At 39.2% G+C, this 19,289-nt stretch overlaps 1 protein-coding gene across 36 annotated transcripts in view; it reads left to right on the top strand.

Moving 5' to 3' along the window:
* Positions 1 to 596: 596 nt before the first annotated feature.
* The window catches only part of TCF7L2 (transcription factor 7 like 2), a 198,123-nt gene continuing 179,430 nt past the window's right edge, over positions 597 to 19,289 (top strand). For 10 of the 36 annotated variants that reach the window (XM_032793554.2, XM_032793576.2, XM_032793550.2 and 7 more), the window contains exons 1-3: positions 600 to 1,432; positions 1,681 to 1,747; positions 1,995 to 2,119. In XM_032793554.2, coding sequence (XP_032649445.1) covers positions 1,244 to 1,432; positions 1,681 to 1,747; positions 1,995 to 2,119 — 381 coding nt within the window. In that variant the 5' untranslated portion in view covers positions 600 to 1,243. Of the gene's footprint in view, positions 1,433 to 1,680; positions 1,748 to 1,994; positions 2,120 to 19,289 lie in introns of those variants that run through there. The other 26 variants (XM_032793575.2, XM_032793566.2, XM_032793564.2 and 23 more) reach the window with 6 other exon arrangements.

The following is a 19,289-nucleotide window of genomic DNA, read 5'->3' as shown; positions in this document are numbered from 1 at the left end:
TAAGAAAAGGGGTTTATTACATGATTATTTTAGTTTCTTACCTACAACGATTGGCAATAAAAAAAAAAATCTTAACGGGTTTAAAAAAGCCTACCAAAAAACAAAGAAAAAAAAGAAAAGAAAAACCAAAGCAAAAAACCTAACCACGCACAATAAAAATAACGCCACAGAAAATCTCTGAGAGATTGCACTTTCCCCTATGCATACAAATGTATATGGTTAATCATCTTTGCTCTATAAAAGTTACTGCTTTGCAAACAGCAGACCCAAGGGCAGGCATCTTTTCCTCTCTTCCTAACTCCTATATATATATTTTTTCCTTCTTGTGTAAATCTACTTCTGAAGTAAGAGTGCAATTTTCTCCTCTCCCCCCTTGCATTTGTGTTTTGTTTTTCTTTAGGTCATTCCCTCCTCCCCCTCCATTGTCTCCCTTCAATCCATTCCCTCCCCCCCCAAACTCTCGCAGGCTCTTACCAAAAAGGATCATTGTTAGTTCTCCTCTTCCCCCACCCTCCTCCTCTTTCTTCCTTCTCCCCCTCGCTCATTCCCCAAACCTGTTTAGTTATGCACACGTCACCGGGGAGCCCCGCCCCTCCTGCATCTCATTAAGTGCCTAGTGTGTTTCTCTCTCCCTGTCAATAATCCCGGATCCCAGACTTCTCCGTTCCTCCGGATTTCGATCCCCCTTTTTCTATCTGTCAATCAGCGCCGCCTTTGAACTGAAAAGCTCTCAGTCTAACTTCAACTCACTCAAACCCGAGCGGCACGGGCTCCCTATATCTGCGGCGGCTCCCCCCTCCCGCCAGCTGACTTCTTGTTGGGTTTGTTGGTATTTTTTTGTTCCAAAACAATTTCCCCCTTCCCCCTCGTCTCTTTTTTTTAATTATTATTATTCTCACATTGGGTGTGGGGTTTGTGCGCCCTTGGCACGCTGATCAGCTCCCTGGAAGGAAGGAAGAAAGAGAGAGAGAGGGGGGAAAACATCCAGAAGAAGAAGAAGAAACCCAAAGTCACTGGTGCAAAGAGGAAAGGAAAGACATTTCCCTCCCCTCCTCCTCCTTCTTTTTCCCCTCCCCGGGAGGAAACAGAGAAGGAGAAGAAGAAGAAGAAGAAGAAGAAGAAGAAAAAAACCTTTCACCTTGGACTTTTCTCCCCCCCGGTGCAAACTTTTTCCCCTTTCTTCCCCCCCTCCCCCCTTTCCCTTGTTGCAAAATTGCTGCTGGTGGGGTCAGCCGGCAGGAAAATGCCGCAGCTGAACGGCGGTGGAGGAGACGACTTGGGGGCCAACGATGAGCTGATCTCTTTCAAAGACGAAGGGGAACAGGAGGAGAAGATCTCCGACAACTCCTCGGCCGAGCGGGATTTAGCGGATGTCAAGTCCTCGCTGGTCAATGAATCAGAAACGAACCAAAACAGCTCCTCAGACTCGGAGGTAAGGCGGGGAACCCTCCAAAATCCCCCCCCCCCGGCTTGGGGGGCAGACGGAGGTGGGGGGCAGAGGGGAGTTGTGCTTTGCTTTGCCACTGTGTTTAGGGGGCTAATCCTCCGACAAAACTCGGGGAGGGGGGTGTTGTGATGTTGCTACAATGTTTGGCTTTAAGTTTCCTCCGCTGCACAAACTTGTAACTCTGTTTCTCTCTCTTTCCCCCTTCCCCAAATCATTCCTTTCTGCCCCCGCAGGCGGAGAGGCGGCCTCCGCCTAGGTCCGAAACTTTCAGAGATAAATCGAGGGAAAGTTTAGAAGAAGGTGAGTACCACGAACCCTCCCCAGCCCCCAAAGCGAGGAACCCCCGAGCTCTGCGGGGCGACCTGCCGAAGGAAGCCCAGTGCGGCCCCAGCGGCGCGCTGCTGTGCAGTTGGGCCGGCTGCACAACTTTGCCTGGGGGTGGGTGGGGGGAGAGACACTTTTTCTAAACAAAGTTTTTTGCCACCGCTCTCTCTTTTTTATCCCCCCCTTTTCACCCCCTCTCTCTCTTTCTGCCCCGCCATGTTAGCTGCGAAAAGGCAAGATGGAGGGTTGTTTAAGGGCCCACCATACCCTGGTTATCCTTTTATAATGATCCCCGACCTGAGCAGCCCGTACCTCCCCAATGGATCGCTCTCTCCGACTGCAAGAACAGTAAGTGGCGCATATACATCTCTCTCTGTTTTAACCGATCGTTCACTGCTAGGATTGTAATGTCTTTCCTCGCCCCCTCCCCAGCTCTAAGCCTCCTGCATGCCCCCCCTCTGTTTCCCCTAGTCACAAACTTTCCAAACTTTCATGGCTTTTGCAGAATGGGATTTGTTTACCCTTCGCCATATTTTTTTTTCTTTACTTTCAGTTTTGCGTGGAGGTCTTTTCACCTCTCGAGTCTCCCTTCTTTCAAAAAATAATAAATCCCAGGCTGTGTTTTGGTTTCTTTTCTCATCAGCTGAATCTCAAATTTGATTTCTACAAAACTCTTTATTTGCCATGGTGAATGATCTGTTTTCTTTTGCCTTCTTCAGTGGCGTCTTGGTCTCTTCCCCTCCCTTTTTCAACCTCCCCCTTAACCCTTTCCTTGCTGCAGAAGCTCTCTACTGATGTACTATATTAGGAGTCTCCAAGTTATATAGTTTCTCTCTTATCTTGTAAGACTAGAAACTTTTTAAAAAAAAATTCCATTGCAAGTTGTCTGGCCTTTTCACTTTGGTTCTGCAATTTCTCTCTCTCTTTCTCTGTATGTTTATGGCAAGTTTTTACACTTTTTTGGGGGGAGGGGAGAGTTATTGACATTTAATTGCAAACTCTCATGCTTGATTAGTTTAAACTGAACAAACCTTGATCAGGGAGATGAATCCATCTCTTGAACGCTCACAGAAAAAGCCCATCCTTACCCGGAGCTAAAAACACAGCTCTTATTTTGCAATGGGAGAAAGACCTGAAGGAGTTCTTTCTTTATTTGTGTGTGTCTAAGCTGAGTCCTGAAAAGAGTTAGAGCAGAGCACAGACCAGGACTGATACAATAAACAGAAACTGCCTTTTTAAAAAAAATGAATAGATTAAACAAACCCCCCGCTTGGAAGTGCATTCTAGAAATAATAATCTTGCTGAAAATATGTGTGTGTGTGTGTGTGTGTGTGGATGAAGGGCCAGATTTCCTGGGTAAAAGAGAAAGTGTGTATGGAGGAGGAGGGAAGTAATTGTAGTTCAGATAGTGGGGTTCTATTAAACTTTGGGGTGGGATGGGGGTAGGTTGGTCTCTTGCTGCTGTTTTTCCTTTGATGCCTTGTAGTATCACTGATTGTGCTGTATATCTCTATGTAACACACATCAAGACTAATTTTTTTTTTAAAGGAGGGGTTTTAATTATGAATGGTAAGCCCATGGGGAGTACAAAATGCTAAGACGTGTTTGTTTACACTTGCGCAGCGATGTCATTTTGCATTCTTTAGGTGCTTTTAAATCTGAAGGGTCCCCCACCATCACCATGTATCTATTTACGCATCTGTTGTAACATGAGAGAGCAATTTGAAATAACAGATCTACTGTTCAGTAGATGTTGAAGCTGTGCTAATGGATTAAGTCTAGGAGGAGTCCAGTTTTTCAAATCTACAAGTGTTTCAAAGCGTTTAAATATTAAACATCAGGTCAGGCTTATTTTCACTCAGTAAAGTGGCAGTAGCAACCTAGATTAGTAAATATAGAGGGATCCAGATATGAAAAAAATATTTTTTCTAGTTTTGCATGTATTTAAAAATGTGGTAGTGTTTTACTTATTTTATTATGGTTACTATCTTGTAAGTCTGCTTTTCAAGTGCCATGATTTCTCAGACTGTGGAAGAGGGTGACTGCATTTTCTAATTTTAATTACTGGGGAGGGGAAAAGCATGGACTGAATGCATTATATTTTGCTTCAAATATTGCTATGTATATATTTTGTGTGTGCATGGCTTTTTTAAAAAAAAATTCAAATTCTATAAGCGTTAGGTTCAAGATCTCAGAGTTCCACCAAAATGACTTTGTTCCAAATAGTTTTATATTGCAGTTTTTTAAAAACTTAAAATGCTTTCAGTATTCCAAGAATAGCTTAATTGAGGTATCACTTTTGTTTGTTTGTCTTCTGGTTTTTTTCACAGATTTTTGTTACAACAGACATAATTCCTTATTACATTGATTTGCCACCTTCTTTTTTCTTGTTAGAACCTAAAGATCATTTAGTAGTTACCTTTAATGGAAATATTCCTCCCCTTCTCCCTAAATTTAAAAAAGGCCTTCATAAGAATGTTCTATTTGTATGAATTAAAGGTATTGTATAAAAGATTACATGTTATTTTATTGTTGACAAAGGAGGTGGCCTTGTAGTGTGTTATCAGATGGATTCTAAAAGGGATTTTTCCACTCCCAGTAGGCAATTTTATTTGCACTACAAACCTTTTCATATCTTCACCTTTTTTCTTTCACATTCTGTATGTCTCCGTGTTTGCTTGCCACTTAATTATGGCTGAAAAAATTAAAGTTATTCATTTAGGCCTGAAAGCAGAATAATTTAAAGATAAGCAGGATAGATGTTGTCTGAGATACTGTATGTTCTAGGTGTATTCTTGACGTCTACTAAACCATCTTTGAATCCCAAACCAGCTAGATTTTAGTTTTAAATGCAAGTTGGAAATGTATAGAAAATTCTGTATAGTTCTTATTTAATATATAGAAAAATACATATTGTGTAGATGCTTAATACCCTATCCTTTAAATTTTCAGAGTTTAAGGTAAAAAGGTGATGTAGTTGTGTAGCATATATTTTTTTTCTTTTTTGTTGCTTCTGTTGTGGTTTGTTTGTTAATTTTGGTTTAGCAGAATTTTTGTTAATTGTAAATGTTTCTGCTGTTTGTTGTTCAGAAGCAAACTCCTGAGAACACTGATTTCTTCTTTTCTGTTTTAAGAATGTAAAGAATTATGAAGTATTATTAAATCTGCTTATGATGAATAATACATTATCTCAAGAATAATACTTTAATTGTTGAAGACTCCATAAAGCTTGATAGTAATAATTTTATTTTAAAATGACAAAGATTTTTCTGTATAATGTTAATTTTGTCTTTGATAGAGTGATGTGGATGGCTTTTAAGAATACAGATACGCATTAAGGAGAGATCTAGTCAAATAGAAATGTAGTAATGTATCTGAGAATCTCTGTCTCTGTCTCGCATATACTTGAAGAGGGACTGTGGTAGCTGGCTATTAGGAATAATAAAGGAAATAGTTTTCATTTCAAAGTTTAAAAACAGAGAAGTTGTATTTAATTTGAATCCTGCATTTAGTGTTTTAGTTCATGTTTTCAACAAGCAAATAGAAATATTTTGTTAAGAATATTGTCCAGCAGATTTTTCATATTTTTATCAGTGCTGTTGCATCTTCCTTTGCCCTAAATTGTTTGCTTTCCAAGTGAGAGATTTATTACTAGATTGCACATAAGGCAGCATCATGTGTTCATTTCTGAATTTTGAATGCTTGGAACAGCAAAATATGAGAGCAGCCCATTCACTAAGGTTTTACATTCAGCAAAGGAAACTTAAAAAAAAGACTTGAAAAATGGATGTTTTCCTTTATCTCCCGAATCAAACATAATCCTTTCTAATACAAAAGAGGTAGACGCTGAAGTGTGAAGGGTTAATGGTGGTCCTTTCCCCCCCCCCCTTGAATTGTTTTGACAACACTTTTCAAAGTGTGACATTCCAAGCCCCCTGCAATACAATGTAATATTACTGTAATTACACAGGTCATTACATTTTAAATAGAGAACAATAAAATGCTTATCGGTACTGAAAAAGAACAGGTGTTCTTGCCCTTCTTTTGGTATTTATGCTAATTGTTTTTCATCTCCTTCAGAAATATTTCTGGTTAGGCATGTTAAGATTTCAGTTTCGATATGACAGTATTAATTCTGTACTAATCTTAATGGTTGAGGTTTAATGTCTGCAATATGGATTATGGTATTAACATCCACTAACTAGTTTAATAATGTAAGATATAACTTAATATGTCAGCACTTTAATGCTCTATGATACTTAGCATTCAGTGATGTGCATTATTCACTTTTTTTTTTTTTTTTTTAATGGACGTGTTTTTAACAAAGTTTCTGGAATTGTGTAGAAACATGCTATTATGTTAGAATTGATGGTCCTGTGGTATAAATTGGTTGGAACGTACAATATCAAACTTCTGAATGCTTAAGTAGGTAGATTGTTAATTCTGAAGCAGAGTGAATCAGTGTTGGTAGGATACAATGGTAAATAGTCTGGATTCTGTTAATTTTTTTCCATAAAGAATCTGAATGTCCCTGATATGATTTCATTTTAGAGAAAATGCACCACTGGTTGGTCAGCCAGCTCCTCTCTGAAGGGGCTATGAAAAATAGTTATAGCAAAGTTTCATGTTTCTGGGAGCTTGCAAAACAATATAATGCAGTACTGTTACTTGAGTGTACAGGATAATTGCAGTACTGCACTTCATTAAAAATAATATTTGCTTTGGAAATTGAACATTTTAATAGGTGCACCAGTGGCTGATCTGTACTTGAAAAATTATAGTAGATGCCTTTCCAGGTTTTGAATGTATTCGTACATTAACTGGTGTTGGATTTTTTTCTGTTCTTTCCTCTCTCTTTTTGATTTTGCATTTTGTTTTCTTCAAACACAAAAATATATGTAGGTTAATCAGTTAAAAAAACATGGTGCAGCTTTCAGTGACGATTGTAAACCAGAGTTCAGGTAAAAAAGTATTTTATATTTGTAAGATTTTCATGATTGGGTTTCAAAATCAGATTAAAAATGCCTTGTACAGAAAGGACAGCTGCAGATTTTTTGGGTGGACGTGAGTTTCTATGCCATGACTAAAACTCTGAGGACCTTTTCCCAGCTGTCTGGGAGTTATGTGGAAGTTGGATTATTGGCAGTTAAGCATGAGACAACCTGGATTTAGCAAATGCTCTCCTACACAGGAAGTAGATGACATTATAGTGGGGGAAGGGAGAAGATTCTTGTGCAGACAGAAGCAGGCAAGAAATAATATGCTTCTTCCCACCATCTCCTCGCCCCTCCCAACGTCAAAACAAGTGCTTGATTGTATATAAAATGTATTTGCGATATAGTGTTTGTCTGTGTGTACATTGTCCCCCATGGTTTGTAGATGAATAGGATATTATGCCCCCTACACTGTGACTGTTGTGAGAACTTTTGTTTCATGGTGTTGTTTGTAGGATTAGAGAGAGGTTTAAAAGAGTATGTTTCTTTAGGTACTAAATTACTGTAAATATGCAAGTAAGCCTTAAACTTGGGTTCATAATTGGGCATGTTTGTGAAGGAAATGGTTAATTTTACAAACTTGCACCTCGACAGGTCTGCTGAAAGAAATGTGCCACAGTCATTTGCTGGCAAGCAGCACAGGGTCATAAATCCACAGGGTTTATTTACAGCCTATAACACTTATGAATGTTAAGATATTTGACGCCACGCTGGCCTTATAATATCCAAGGTCCACAGACACTGGCAGTGGGTCAAATTTCTTTCACTAATTATAAGCAATGAGAGATTGGGGGGTGGGGATGGAAATCATGAAAACCCCAAAAAGCTAAGAATATTGCACTCCTCCTCCTAACTGCAGGTTTGTGTTTTTGCTTTTTACGTAGGATATAGTTAAGTTTATAATTAACGCTTGGAGTGCAGAAAAATTCAAGAGCGATTCTAAACAATGCAGACAGCCAAATTAAAAAAAAAAAAGTTACTACAGCTTGCATCCTTTATGAACACACTGACAGTATTGTGTAGTGTATCTAGATACCAACCCAACAAAATATTTCCCAGAATACTTAAAGAAACTTGATACCTGGAACTGCCCTTTAATTTATTGATGTACCACTGAGCTGGAAAAAGAAAAATCACATGCCAGGATTAATGCACAAGTTAAATGCATCTTGGAAATGTGTATTATTAGCCTGATTTTTTTTTTAAAGGTGTCTGGATAGGACTTCAGTAAAAAAATACATTATGTGAAAACATACGCAGACTACAGCAGTTAACATCGTCAGCTTTGAAACAGTAGTTGAATGGAAAAGGTTTTATGTGCTTCAAGAAGGAAAAATCTGAGTTTGCAGGGAAGAAAGTGTTGGGTGGAGGGGGGGCGGCGGCACTGGAAGTAGCATTTGGAAGAAGAAAATGGTATCTGAGGAAGTGTAGAGAATCCAGAGGCCAGGGAAGAGTTATTAGATGACTAAGAGAGAATGTTGAAGTGCAGAGAGAAGTATTACAGACTTGAAAAAACGTATTTGGGTGAATGACTGAAGGGGAAATTGGGGAGCTAGGGACTGATTCTTAAGTGTCAAGAAAGTCTTGGGGGACAGGGAAAAACATTTTCTTCACTCAGTAAAGCTGCTTGTTCAGGGCTCACTCTTGATTAAACATGCTTTCCTGGAGTGGGTAGTTAAAATTTAAGTGCTTCTCTCTTGCCTTTGAGTTTTAAACCAGACAACATGATTAATAATCTGTGCCTAGGTATTAATCTAGTTTTAATTTGTCTAGCAGTTTCTTGATTTCAGCATCCCAATAGATTACTGTCACATCCAGATCACAGCTACCAGGGGACAAGCTGGGAGAATGGGAGAGAAAAAGACTAAGAAATCGATTCTTGTTCTCCATATGGGTTTCATCTACAAATCATGTAAATCCTGACTCTTAAAATGGGAGTGGGAGGGGTTGTCATTGTTCTTTCCACAAATAAATGTAAAGGCAGTTTAGTTGAAGGCTTTATGCATTTTCCTAGTCAATGGAATGCTGTAACTTATTAGCCTCTGGGGATAAATATGAATCCCTTAACACCACATTACAAAGATACTGTGGTAGTACCTTTTTAACAGGTTATCAACAGTGATGTTTTTTCATTTCCCAGGATACTTCACCCCTCCCTCCTCATCTAATTCCATGCTGGCAATTCAGTCCATTCTAGTTTATTCTTTTTGTTTTAGGCAGGCTAAAGCTTTGACCCTTATTCTTCTTGGGGGTCATACACAGGCAACCGGTGGGGGCCAGCGCTGAATGAGTTAAGTTGCTAGCTAAAGTTTGGCTTCATGAAAATAAATTTGAGGCCTGGTAGGCATTAGCAGGGCACAGCACATTTACAGAGCTTAATTAGTACGAACTGTAATTGTCCATAGGCTGCCAGAAGGAGTAATGTTCAGGAAAAGTGGAGTCGTTCTTTTGCAGTCTTCAGTTTTAAAACGATAAATCACTTGCATATTTGTGCAGTGATTCAAATGGAGCTGAGACCTCTCCATCTCAACATGTGGTAAATTGTAAAGTCAATGAATTGCAGATGTACCGTACAGCCAGATTCTTGAAGAAAATGCAGAATGAATGGGCAAGAGTAACGCTGTAAATGTGGACTGAGAGGATAACTGGCTTTCGGCTTGCTGTGCCAATTATGATGCACTAAAAACACCGGTAATTTTGTTCTAATCAATTTAAAGTTTCCTTAAACTAAATACAGGGGTACTGTGTGACTTCACTGGAGGTGTTTTAGTAATACTGAATAACACATGGAATTCCTGAGGAAACACGCATGACAGCCAGATTAATTCCAATTAATTCGTTATGAGTAGTGTTAGAGTTGTTCCTAAATGAATTAGTAATGATTGGACACTTTAAAATGACGCTGCAGCCACTTTTTAATGAGAAATGTTGTGGTAGAGAATGTCTTTGCATTCTAGTTGGGAGTATGCAGGGAAAGCTGTAGTGAGTTCTGCATTTCTTATCCACCCAAGTCCCATCAACTTCAGTGGGACTTCCTGGCTTCAGAAGCAATGTAGCATGAAACCCATAATCTAGTTCATTTTGAACAGCTTTCTGATACAGAAAACACGTATCCCTCTTGCAGTTATTAATGGAAGACTGTCTTACCTCTGCCTGATCCAGAGACCACTGAGATCAGTGAAAAGTCTCCCATTGATTTCAACAGGCTTTCAACAGGCTGTATGTCCTGACCTGACTTCAAAGTTTAGCAAAAAGTGGTAAAAGGATTTTTTTTTTTCCAAACGAATGACCCTTCTTATAGTGTCTGGTCACTGATTTGTAATATTTTAGATTCCTACAGGTATTTTATAAATAAATAAAACAACTTTTGGGGCATGATTCTGTAATAATGGTACATCGAAACCCGTGGCCCTCACCCCATGGAAGGCTCCCAGTGATTACCGGGCATGCTTTGAGGCCACCTTGCCAGTCAATACTGCCTTTCCGGTGTGAGTAGGTGGATTTGTATGAAAGTTGTAAAAGTTAATGATTGTTCTCTGACTCACAAGCTGCTGGTTTTAGTTTGAGGAAAAAAAATTAATGACAGTAAATGATGGAAAGTATAGGAGACAAGTAGGCATTGGTGAGAGGAAAAATATATTTGCATTGTTAAAATGTTTTTGCTTCTTGCTGAAAGAAGTGGAAGGACAGAAGATCTGAGGATAGTTTCTCTTTGTTGTCAGATGCTTAGGGTGCTGAATTCTTTCAGGCATATGGCCAGACATTTAAATCAAATTCTTAGGTGCCTGTCCATGTGGATGTTAAAGATCCCATGGCAATTTTTTTTTTTGAAATGGGTAGGGGATAATCCTTGTGTCCTGGCGAACAGTTTCCTCTGCTCAGTAAAACAGATGATTTTAATGCCCAAGGCTCTGTGGGAAGTACTCTTGAATGCATAATGGCTGCCATGTTTGACTACACAATCTCTGCTTTACCAGTGTCTAACTTACTGCATTGTAAAGCTCTCTACAGTGTCTAGGGTGTGAAAGGTGCTATAAAAAACAGAACCCTGGTCTGTCTTTTAGTTCCGCTCTGGTGCTGCAGTTGAACTTCCAAAAAGAGAGGGCTCCTCAGAAAAATACCAAATTGGAAATCCTGCAGAGTACAATGTTTTGGCATGTGTGAATTTTGGAAACAAACAGTAGAAACAAAACACCTCCAACTTTGAAGAGATGCTTCTCAGCCACAAAAGAAAGGGTCCAGCCTCCGTGTGAGTCATCAGCTCCCCAGTTTATATCAGATCAGTTGTTCCAGGATATGGCCATGTCTATACTAGGGACAATAACTAAATCCATTTTAAAATCCTGTCTAGTTGAACTGGTGCAAATCCCTAATGAAGTTGTTCTTGGTTAAATTGGTTTAGCTTGGGTTGATAACTTGTATAGATAAGCAAGGGTTAAACTGGTTCAAGAGCATCTAGATTACAGATGAGTATTGATGTGGATAGGGCAATGGGTTTCAAACTTTTTGTATTAGTGACCCCTTTCACACTGAATGTAACCCTCCCTTATAAATTGAATCTGAGGGGGGGGGGGGAATATAATGTAACGAGGGGGGTCAGGACTGTCAGCCCCACAGAGCTGACAGCTTGGGACCCCCATGTAACCACCTTGTGACCCCCTGAGGGGTCACAACCCCCAGTTTGAGAACCCATAGGATAGGGTTTATGTGCAGCATTACATATATAGATAGCTGCATTGGTGAGCTCCCAGACTCAACAAAGGACTACTGAAAGGTTGTGGGTGGTTTGTATGTTTAAATATTTACTGGTATAAAGAATCCCATGAAAAGATGTATCAGAATGAGCATATCAGAAGAATAAGATGGTAGCCAGACTACTTATTTTTTTGTTTGCCTTGGAAAGTAGAGGAGAGATTCTTTTCTCCATGTGTGTCTTTGTCTAGAGGTATAAATTATTGTTCCATGTCTGGATGCCAAGTTGTTGTGTCTGTGTTTTTGCTTTAAACTGAGCATTTTAGTTTACTTCTCCCCTTTGCCCAAGCCCTCCCCATATTTCCCCCCAAAATAGAACTAAGTTTTTTGTATCTATACAAGAAATGGAGGGGTATTAAATAGAGAAGTCATGTTTTTTATGGGAGTTAGCCAAGCACATAACTTGTAGTAGCCAAAAATATAATTGTATAAAGAAAAATACATTGCCCCATAAAGGATATTTTGTCCTTATGCAGATAAATATCTTCATAATCTATAGACCATCAAAGATGGGAGGCCTAATTTATTTATTCATTTTTTTGGGGGTATATTTTGCCTTGACATCAACTGCTACTTACTTGTGGCAGTTAAGTATATTTTGTGTTTAACTTCAACTCATTTTTAAAAAACGTGAGTGTCTATGAAAACTAGACCAAAAGTGAAATTGGATGAATGAAAATGGAATTTGGAATCGTTACAGATTTGTTAATATATATGTAATGTGATTATCTGCCTAGTTACATATGCATGTCTGTGTTTATGTGTGATATATATTATTCTAGTATGTATACTTTTTATCAGGTGTCTATCCAATTTTAATTGACAATATGAGATTCCTGTGGTTACCCTGTGCACAGATTGCTTTGGGACTCTACAGGGTTTGTGGGAAGAAAAGATTCGACAAGTTTCCATTAAGCTTTGAATCGGGCAATTGGAAAAGAGGAGAATGAAATGAGCTGAAAAGAGGAACAACTTGTTAATGTTGCATTCTGTGCTTGGAACGAGAAACCTCTTTTAGACAAGAGTGGTTCTCAGGCCAAGAATTTCAAACTCGGAGAGAAATCTGTCCAGAACACAAAAGTTGTTTGAATGGGGTGCAGAATTGTCACAGTAATTAGAGCAATCTCCGTTTACTGAGTGGCAGCTTTTATAAAGGACAGGGGATAAAGGGTTCAAATTCATCTTTCTCTCTGTGATTCACTTTTGATGAACTGCTTCTGTGTATGTGAAAGAGTGTGTGTGTGTGGCCACATTTTTGACTACTCATCATTAAATTGTCCTTGTTTTATATGAACCCAAGAGTTGATTTGTTTTTTTTCCTCTGGTGACAGTTCCAGGCATTATGCTTTATCTTGCATTGGTATTCTAATTGGACTGATATACCGTACTAGGGTGATACTGACTGAAATTTGTCTCTGCTTTGCTTTAGGAACAAAAATTTCTTAGTCAATATGCATCATTTTAGACTCAATGCTGCAATTTCTGACTCTTGCAAACAGTCCTGTTAGCTTGAATAGGACTCCCTGCTTGCAGGAGCAAGGACTGTTTGCACTTGTGATGGGGCTAGTCCCTTAAAGTTTTTCATCTAGTCAGTCTGGAGTTTTGCTATTGATCTCATTGGGAGAAGGATCTGGCTGATAGGCTGCATGAGGTTGGGTCTTGGGAACAAGCAAATAATTTGTTACAGATTATTTTTTAATGGTTGTTAGTATTCTGGTAGTACCGAGGCCTCAATCCAGGCTCCGTTGTGTCAGGCACTGTACAGATGCATGTGGAGAATGGATAGCTTATTCAGTAATGTGAATGCTAGTAACAGGAAGAAAAGATTAAGAGTCAGTGGGAGTTAAGTTAGGCCTGCCTCAAAGAATTAGATTGACCTACTTTAGGGCTGTGAAAAACTTCACACCCTGTGCAATGTGGGTAGGTTGATCTAATCCCCACTGTAAATGCAGCTAAGCCGGCGGAAGAATTCTTCGTTCCATGGAATTCTTCCATCGACCTACCTACTGCCTCTCAGAGAGGTGGCTTAATTGCATTTATGGGGGGGAAAACCCTTCTGTTGATGTAGGAAGTGTCTATGCTAGGGCTGTAGCTGCTGTATTGTTGGCATACCCTAGTCACATAGTGACTTTTGAAAATTTTACCCTAAATGCGTAAGTTACACAGATGTATCCCTGTTTGAATTTTATTATTTGTTACTGCTTTAGCCTTAGCTTCAGCAGAGCCTTTTTTAAAAGTCATGTAGGGATCTGCCATTGTAGTTCGCAATCTTTCCAGGGTAGAGACCTCTTTCTAATTATTTATGTGATACCGCTTTTGGGTGCTGTATAACTTAAATAACTCAATTTTGCCCCCTTCTTCCATCATTGGCCTCAAATACACAGGTGAACCTATACATAAAGAACTCTTTGTCCTATCTCTTGCTCTGTAACCCTGTTCCCCCAACTTCAAAATCCCACCTCTTGGAGAGGGGGAGTGGAGACTAGCCAGGCTGGGTGGGAATGGAGTGGGCACATATTTTCCCTTCCCCCTCCCAGCTCTGCAGAGATTCCCAGAAAGAGATAATACAGTCTTTTCCACAGTGCATTTTTCTTGGAGCGGTAGGAGATCTGGGGGCATCCGCAAGGAAGGTGGGGGCCAGAAGGTCCAATCTTGCCTTCTTACTTTAATGGGATTTCTAATGTGAGATAAAGTCAGAGGATTATTCACATGAATAAGGGTTGGGCTGCTAAAGTATTTGATTACTACATTCCAGGGCCTAGGTCAGACCAGGGCCTAGGTACACCTTCAAGTAGGAGGAGAGTAGAATACTTATAACTAAGTCCAGAATTTCTTGAAATAAGACACTTGTCACTTTTCATTAGAAACCAGAAAATACGCCAGTTACCCCAAAAAGAAACTGACTAATGTATATACAGGGATTTTATTAAGCAAAATCTGGCATTTTCCATTGGAAATGGACTAGTTTTTAAGTAGACCTGGACCCATTTCTTAACAAAATCAGATTTGTTTGAGCAAAGGCAGCATTTTTGCATCAAAAAGTTGTGAGAACTTGCTCATGTGCAAGTTCTCAGTGTGAAAACAGCTGTTCTGTACAGCCTGTGAAAGGATAGTGCCTGGATTTCTGAATGCAGTTCCTCTCAAAGCATATGGGTTTTTTTCTTCACTTTTGTAGCACCCTGTTGTCTATGCCTTTGGTAATATGAATCTAGAGATTTTAACATTTCCAAGGTAAAGTACGCACAAGGGGAATTTCCTTTGGAATTCCATGCATGGAATAGGTGATCGGGTAATTGTGTTCATTTGCTCACTCATTGTCATGACCTGTATAAGTAATTATACATTCTACTACGTAAGATCTATAATATAATTTAGTCTAAAACACGTGCTAACTCCTAAGGCAGTTATGTGCCTGCCAGCCTGAAAGTCCTAATATGCGTGGGTGCAATGATCAAAAACATTTGCATTTATTTGGATATACCCATTGCAATTTACTGGCCTCTGTTAATGCTGCTTTCCTGCACCCAATCCCTTGTGTTTTATAATCTGATAATTTCTCTGTAATGGATGGCTTCTTCAGTTACATATGTACTATAATAATTCTGCATCGCTCAGGGTCACTTGATCTCTTGTATTTGGTTATTGAATAGCCTTCCCTTTACTTTGGATTACTATGGTCATTTTAAACCTAGTAACAAATAATAATATGTGCATCTGCAATCAATGCCGTGGCTCCAGTTAGATATTGGAAGAAGGAAACGGATGTCTTCTATTCATAAACTGCTTGAGATGTGGTCCTGTAGTTTGTGATGACAGCAGAAAGCTTGTATCTGGGTTTTTTTTTTTTTTTTTTTTAGGTTCTTCATTCAGCTGCAAAGCATACTACGCATCTTGTAAAAGCAGCCATTGGTTGCAATTCACGTGGTGATTCAGTGCAGCAGAGCCCCTACTACATCAACAGGCATCAACTAGCATGATCAGTGGTGTTTCAGAGTCTTGATTTTCTGCCTGTTTGGGGGATTTTTTTTATTTTTTTAAAAATGTGTGGCAGTAAATAGTTTTAAGGTAAATAAGATGCTTCTCTTCAGGGGAGTTCATCTCACATCTGTGGTTCTAACCTTGCAAAGACTCACACGTGTTTAACTTCACTCACCTGAATACTCAGTGGGATTGCTCACATGGGTAAAGTTAAGCACAAGCATAGGTGTTAGCAGGATCAGGGAGTAAGTATGTAATCATGGGGGTAAGGAGGATGGCTTTTTTCAAGTGAGGTGAGAGTCGGGACCAACGGTATACAGAAGAGATGCTGAGAACAAGGGGCATATGTTTGTCATCTTCCTGCAGTCTTTTTTTTTTTTTTTTAAATAATTGGAGATATACCCCTCTCCTAGAACTGGAAAGGACCTTGAAAGGTCATCGAGTCCAGTCCCCTGCCTTCACTAGCAGGACCAGTTTTTGCCCCAGATCCCTAAGTGATCCCCTTAAGGACTGAACTCACAACCCTGGGTTTAGCAGCCCAATGCTCAAACCACTGAGCTATCTCTCCCCTGTATTAAATTATGTTAAAGTACAGTCCTATCTGAAGAACTGCACTGTAAAAATGAAAACTTATTACATGACATGTCTGTTTTCTGTGCCATTCAGCATCTGCTAATTTGGGTAATTTAGAGCCAGATTTTTAAAGGTTTCATGGAATGGAAGGACAGAAAGGACCATCACATCTAGTCTGACCCTCCTGTATGTGACCGGCCATTAAATTTCACCCAGATACCCCTATATTAAGCCAAAAGATATTTGTTTAGACCAAAACATTTCAGTCCTCAGGAAATGAAACTACCACAGGCAGAGAACAGGAGAGACGAATGATTGAGTCCCCTGCAGTGGCCCTGATTTCAAGGGGAATTAGAAGCCCAGGTGCTTTTGAAAAATCCCACAAGGTTCCTGTTTCCATCTTTGGGTGCCTAAATACCTTGTAAAATCTATTTTTACTGCTACTTGCTCCAGTAACACTCCAGAGCCAGCACTGTTGAAGAGAGTGAATTGTATTCTATTCCTTCTTTGTCAGTTAGATGAATTGTTTGTTAAATTTCAATTACAGGGTGTGTCAGTTACACCTGTACAAACCCACAGGCATAATTAAGGGCATTGTCTGGGGTTGCACAGGTCTAACTGAGGCCAAAATTTGGATTCTATTCTATTACTGAGTGTGAGTGAGTGAGTGTGAGAAGGAAAGACTCCAGCTTGATTTTCTTTTTTTAGATCTCAGGTTAAAATTGCGTGGCAGACAGTTGGGGAAGGAGGAAAAGAGGAAATTAATTTTAAGTACATTTGAAATGGAAACAGAAAAGAAATAAACATTAGATAACTCCTCCACGTGTGTTTTTTTTTTTTTTTTGTTCAGAGTCGCTCTTCAGAGTAAAACCACACAGAAATGGTGTTAAAAATGTGTGGCTTGATTATCTTAGTGTTCTGGTTTAATTATGACTCATTTTTGTATGAACCTAAAGTGTTGGAATAGAACGGCAGTCTATTCTGACCTAAATTGAAGTCAGTGGCATGAACACCAGATTTAAACCGAGTAAATATGATGAGAATTTGGCCGTCAACTGTTCTCATGGAATTCAATAGCACAACTCCCATTGGTTCCAGTGGGGACAAAATCAAGTCCTTTGGCTCCTAGCTGAGGCGTTTTTCCATTGCCTCAAATCAAAAGGGACTTATATACAAGGAATGGGATTCAGGCTAATGGAAAAATATGTGGTTAAGTAGGCTTGGTGTGTGTCCTGGTGTCTGGTGCTACCTCAGAAGTGAAACTTCCATTAAACAAGACAGATGTGTGTGTAACAAACCCCTCCCTCTTACATTATGGGTATAAGAGCACACCATGAAAGGCAAGAAAATTCAAATCTGAGCCTCGGAACTTTACTTTGATTCTGTTATGCTGATTGTATAGCATCATCTAGTTTACGTAACTTCATTCATGTATGTATTGCAGTGGTCATACTCATTTTAGGGATAACTCCATGAAAATCCAAAGGAATTACATTTGGGTGAATTTATTTAAAAAAATAATTAATTGCCAGTCTTCCAAGTCGTCGTTTGGTCTCCACACACTCTCTTAAAACCCCCTTTCTTCTGTTGTTGTGCTAGTCTGTAAGCTCTCTAGGTCAGAGACATCATACTTACCTGTTAGTAAAATGTCTCTGACATCTGAAGTGTGAACAGCTATATTTAAAATAATAAATGCCTGGTCAAATTGTTCTTTGCAAACAAACTATCAGATTAGTTTAGTCTGTTCAGCCCCTCCTCCTCCTCTGTGTTCAGGAATGAATTTTGATGGTTATGAATGGATACAGTATTTGCTGAATACTTCATGCAACAAAATTTCAGCCTGTGGGTTGTTTGCTAACAATTTGCTCTTCTTTGTGATAAGTGATTGCTCTCCTAAGTAGCATGGTATTGGTCAGGTGACTGAAACTTTTTAAACAAAAGAATAATGAATAGTGACCCCTCTTGTTTTTGCACAGATACGCTTGTTTGCATGAGAATATGGGTATTCACATGGAGAATAACCATCCTCCAAACATTTGCTGAAAACCCATCTGCCTAAATGCTAATAAACAGTGAATGATAAAAGTTGGATCATTCTTCTATCCAGCAATCATTAGGAGTTGGAAAACAATGTTCATTTTTTTTAACCACCCTCAGTGTTTGATTAGCTCTAGTAATTTTGTGCACTGTGAGCCTGTTTCTCCACTGAGTGTTTTAAGAACTATGCTAGCCACCAAAACCAGAGCTTTCCCGAAGATAGTATGGACATGTTGGAAAGCAGAAACTTTTAACAGCACTTCTAAACAGAACTGATTGCCACAGTAAATTGCAAACTATTGGGATGGTTTTGTTTCCAGCACATGCAGTTGGCTGAGTAAATTACTATATTGTTTCCTAATTGGACAGTTATCTTTTCTTGTGTATCTCCCACTATAGCCAATGGCAGGTTTGTGGATAAAAGGACTGCATTATGCTACGACCTTGAGGTCCTGTCTATACTGGGATTTTTTATTATTTATTTATTACTTGACACTAATATATTGGTGCAGTACACCCACACTGAGACTGGGTTTGCCACACCGTGATTTACATTGGTAAATCCCACTGGTTTCAATCTCCATTTTTCACTAGTGCAGTGTGTATACATTAGGTGTTTTGGACTATAGCCATATCAATATTACATGAGCCCACATTTCTTGAATATAGCAATCCATAGTTAATATTTTTAGATGGATATTGGCATGCTTGGTAAACCTTCCCAAAATCCTGATTAGGCCCCAGTCACACAAACGAGCAGTTAAATAACTATATATGTGAGAAGTCTGGTTGATTTTCAGTGGGGCTGCTTGAATGGGTGAGGTAACTAGTGCACAGAACACTATCTTCTATGGCCATGGCTCTATGCTAGCTAATACCAGTTCAGGATCAGGACTGAGAGGGTATAATGCAGCTGTGTTTCAGTAGTGCTGAAGTGTTTGAATGCTGTAGAAAAATTCCAGAATTTAGGCTCTAGGAGGTGGTGGGGAAGGAGGTAGTAATTTGGAATTAAGTGCAAAAATTGCATATTAAAATGGGGGAAAAATATTTTAAGACCTTTATAACATGACGGGATTCTGCTAATTCAAATTTGGTCCAAAATTTAAATTTTGTTTAATTTTTTTTTTTCAAAATTTAAGACTAATGGAAGTGTTTCCATAAATGGGTTTTTTTTTTGTTTTTTT

This window comes from Chelonoidis abingdonii, chromosome 15 (assembly GCF_003597395.2).
Source record: "Chelonoidis abingdonii isolate Lonesome George chromosome 15, CheloAbing_2.0, whole genome shotgun sequence".
NCBI classification, from domain to species: Eukaryota; Metazoa; Chordata; order Testudines; family Testudinidae; genus Chelonoidis; species Chelonoidis abingdonii.
Note: the sequence above shows the minus strand (reverse complement) of the source record. Positions and strands in the feature narration are given on the sequence as shown.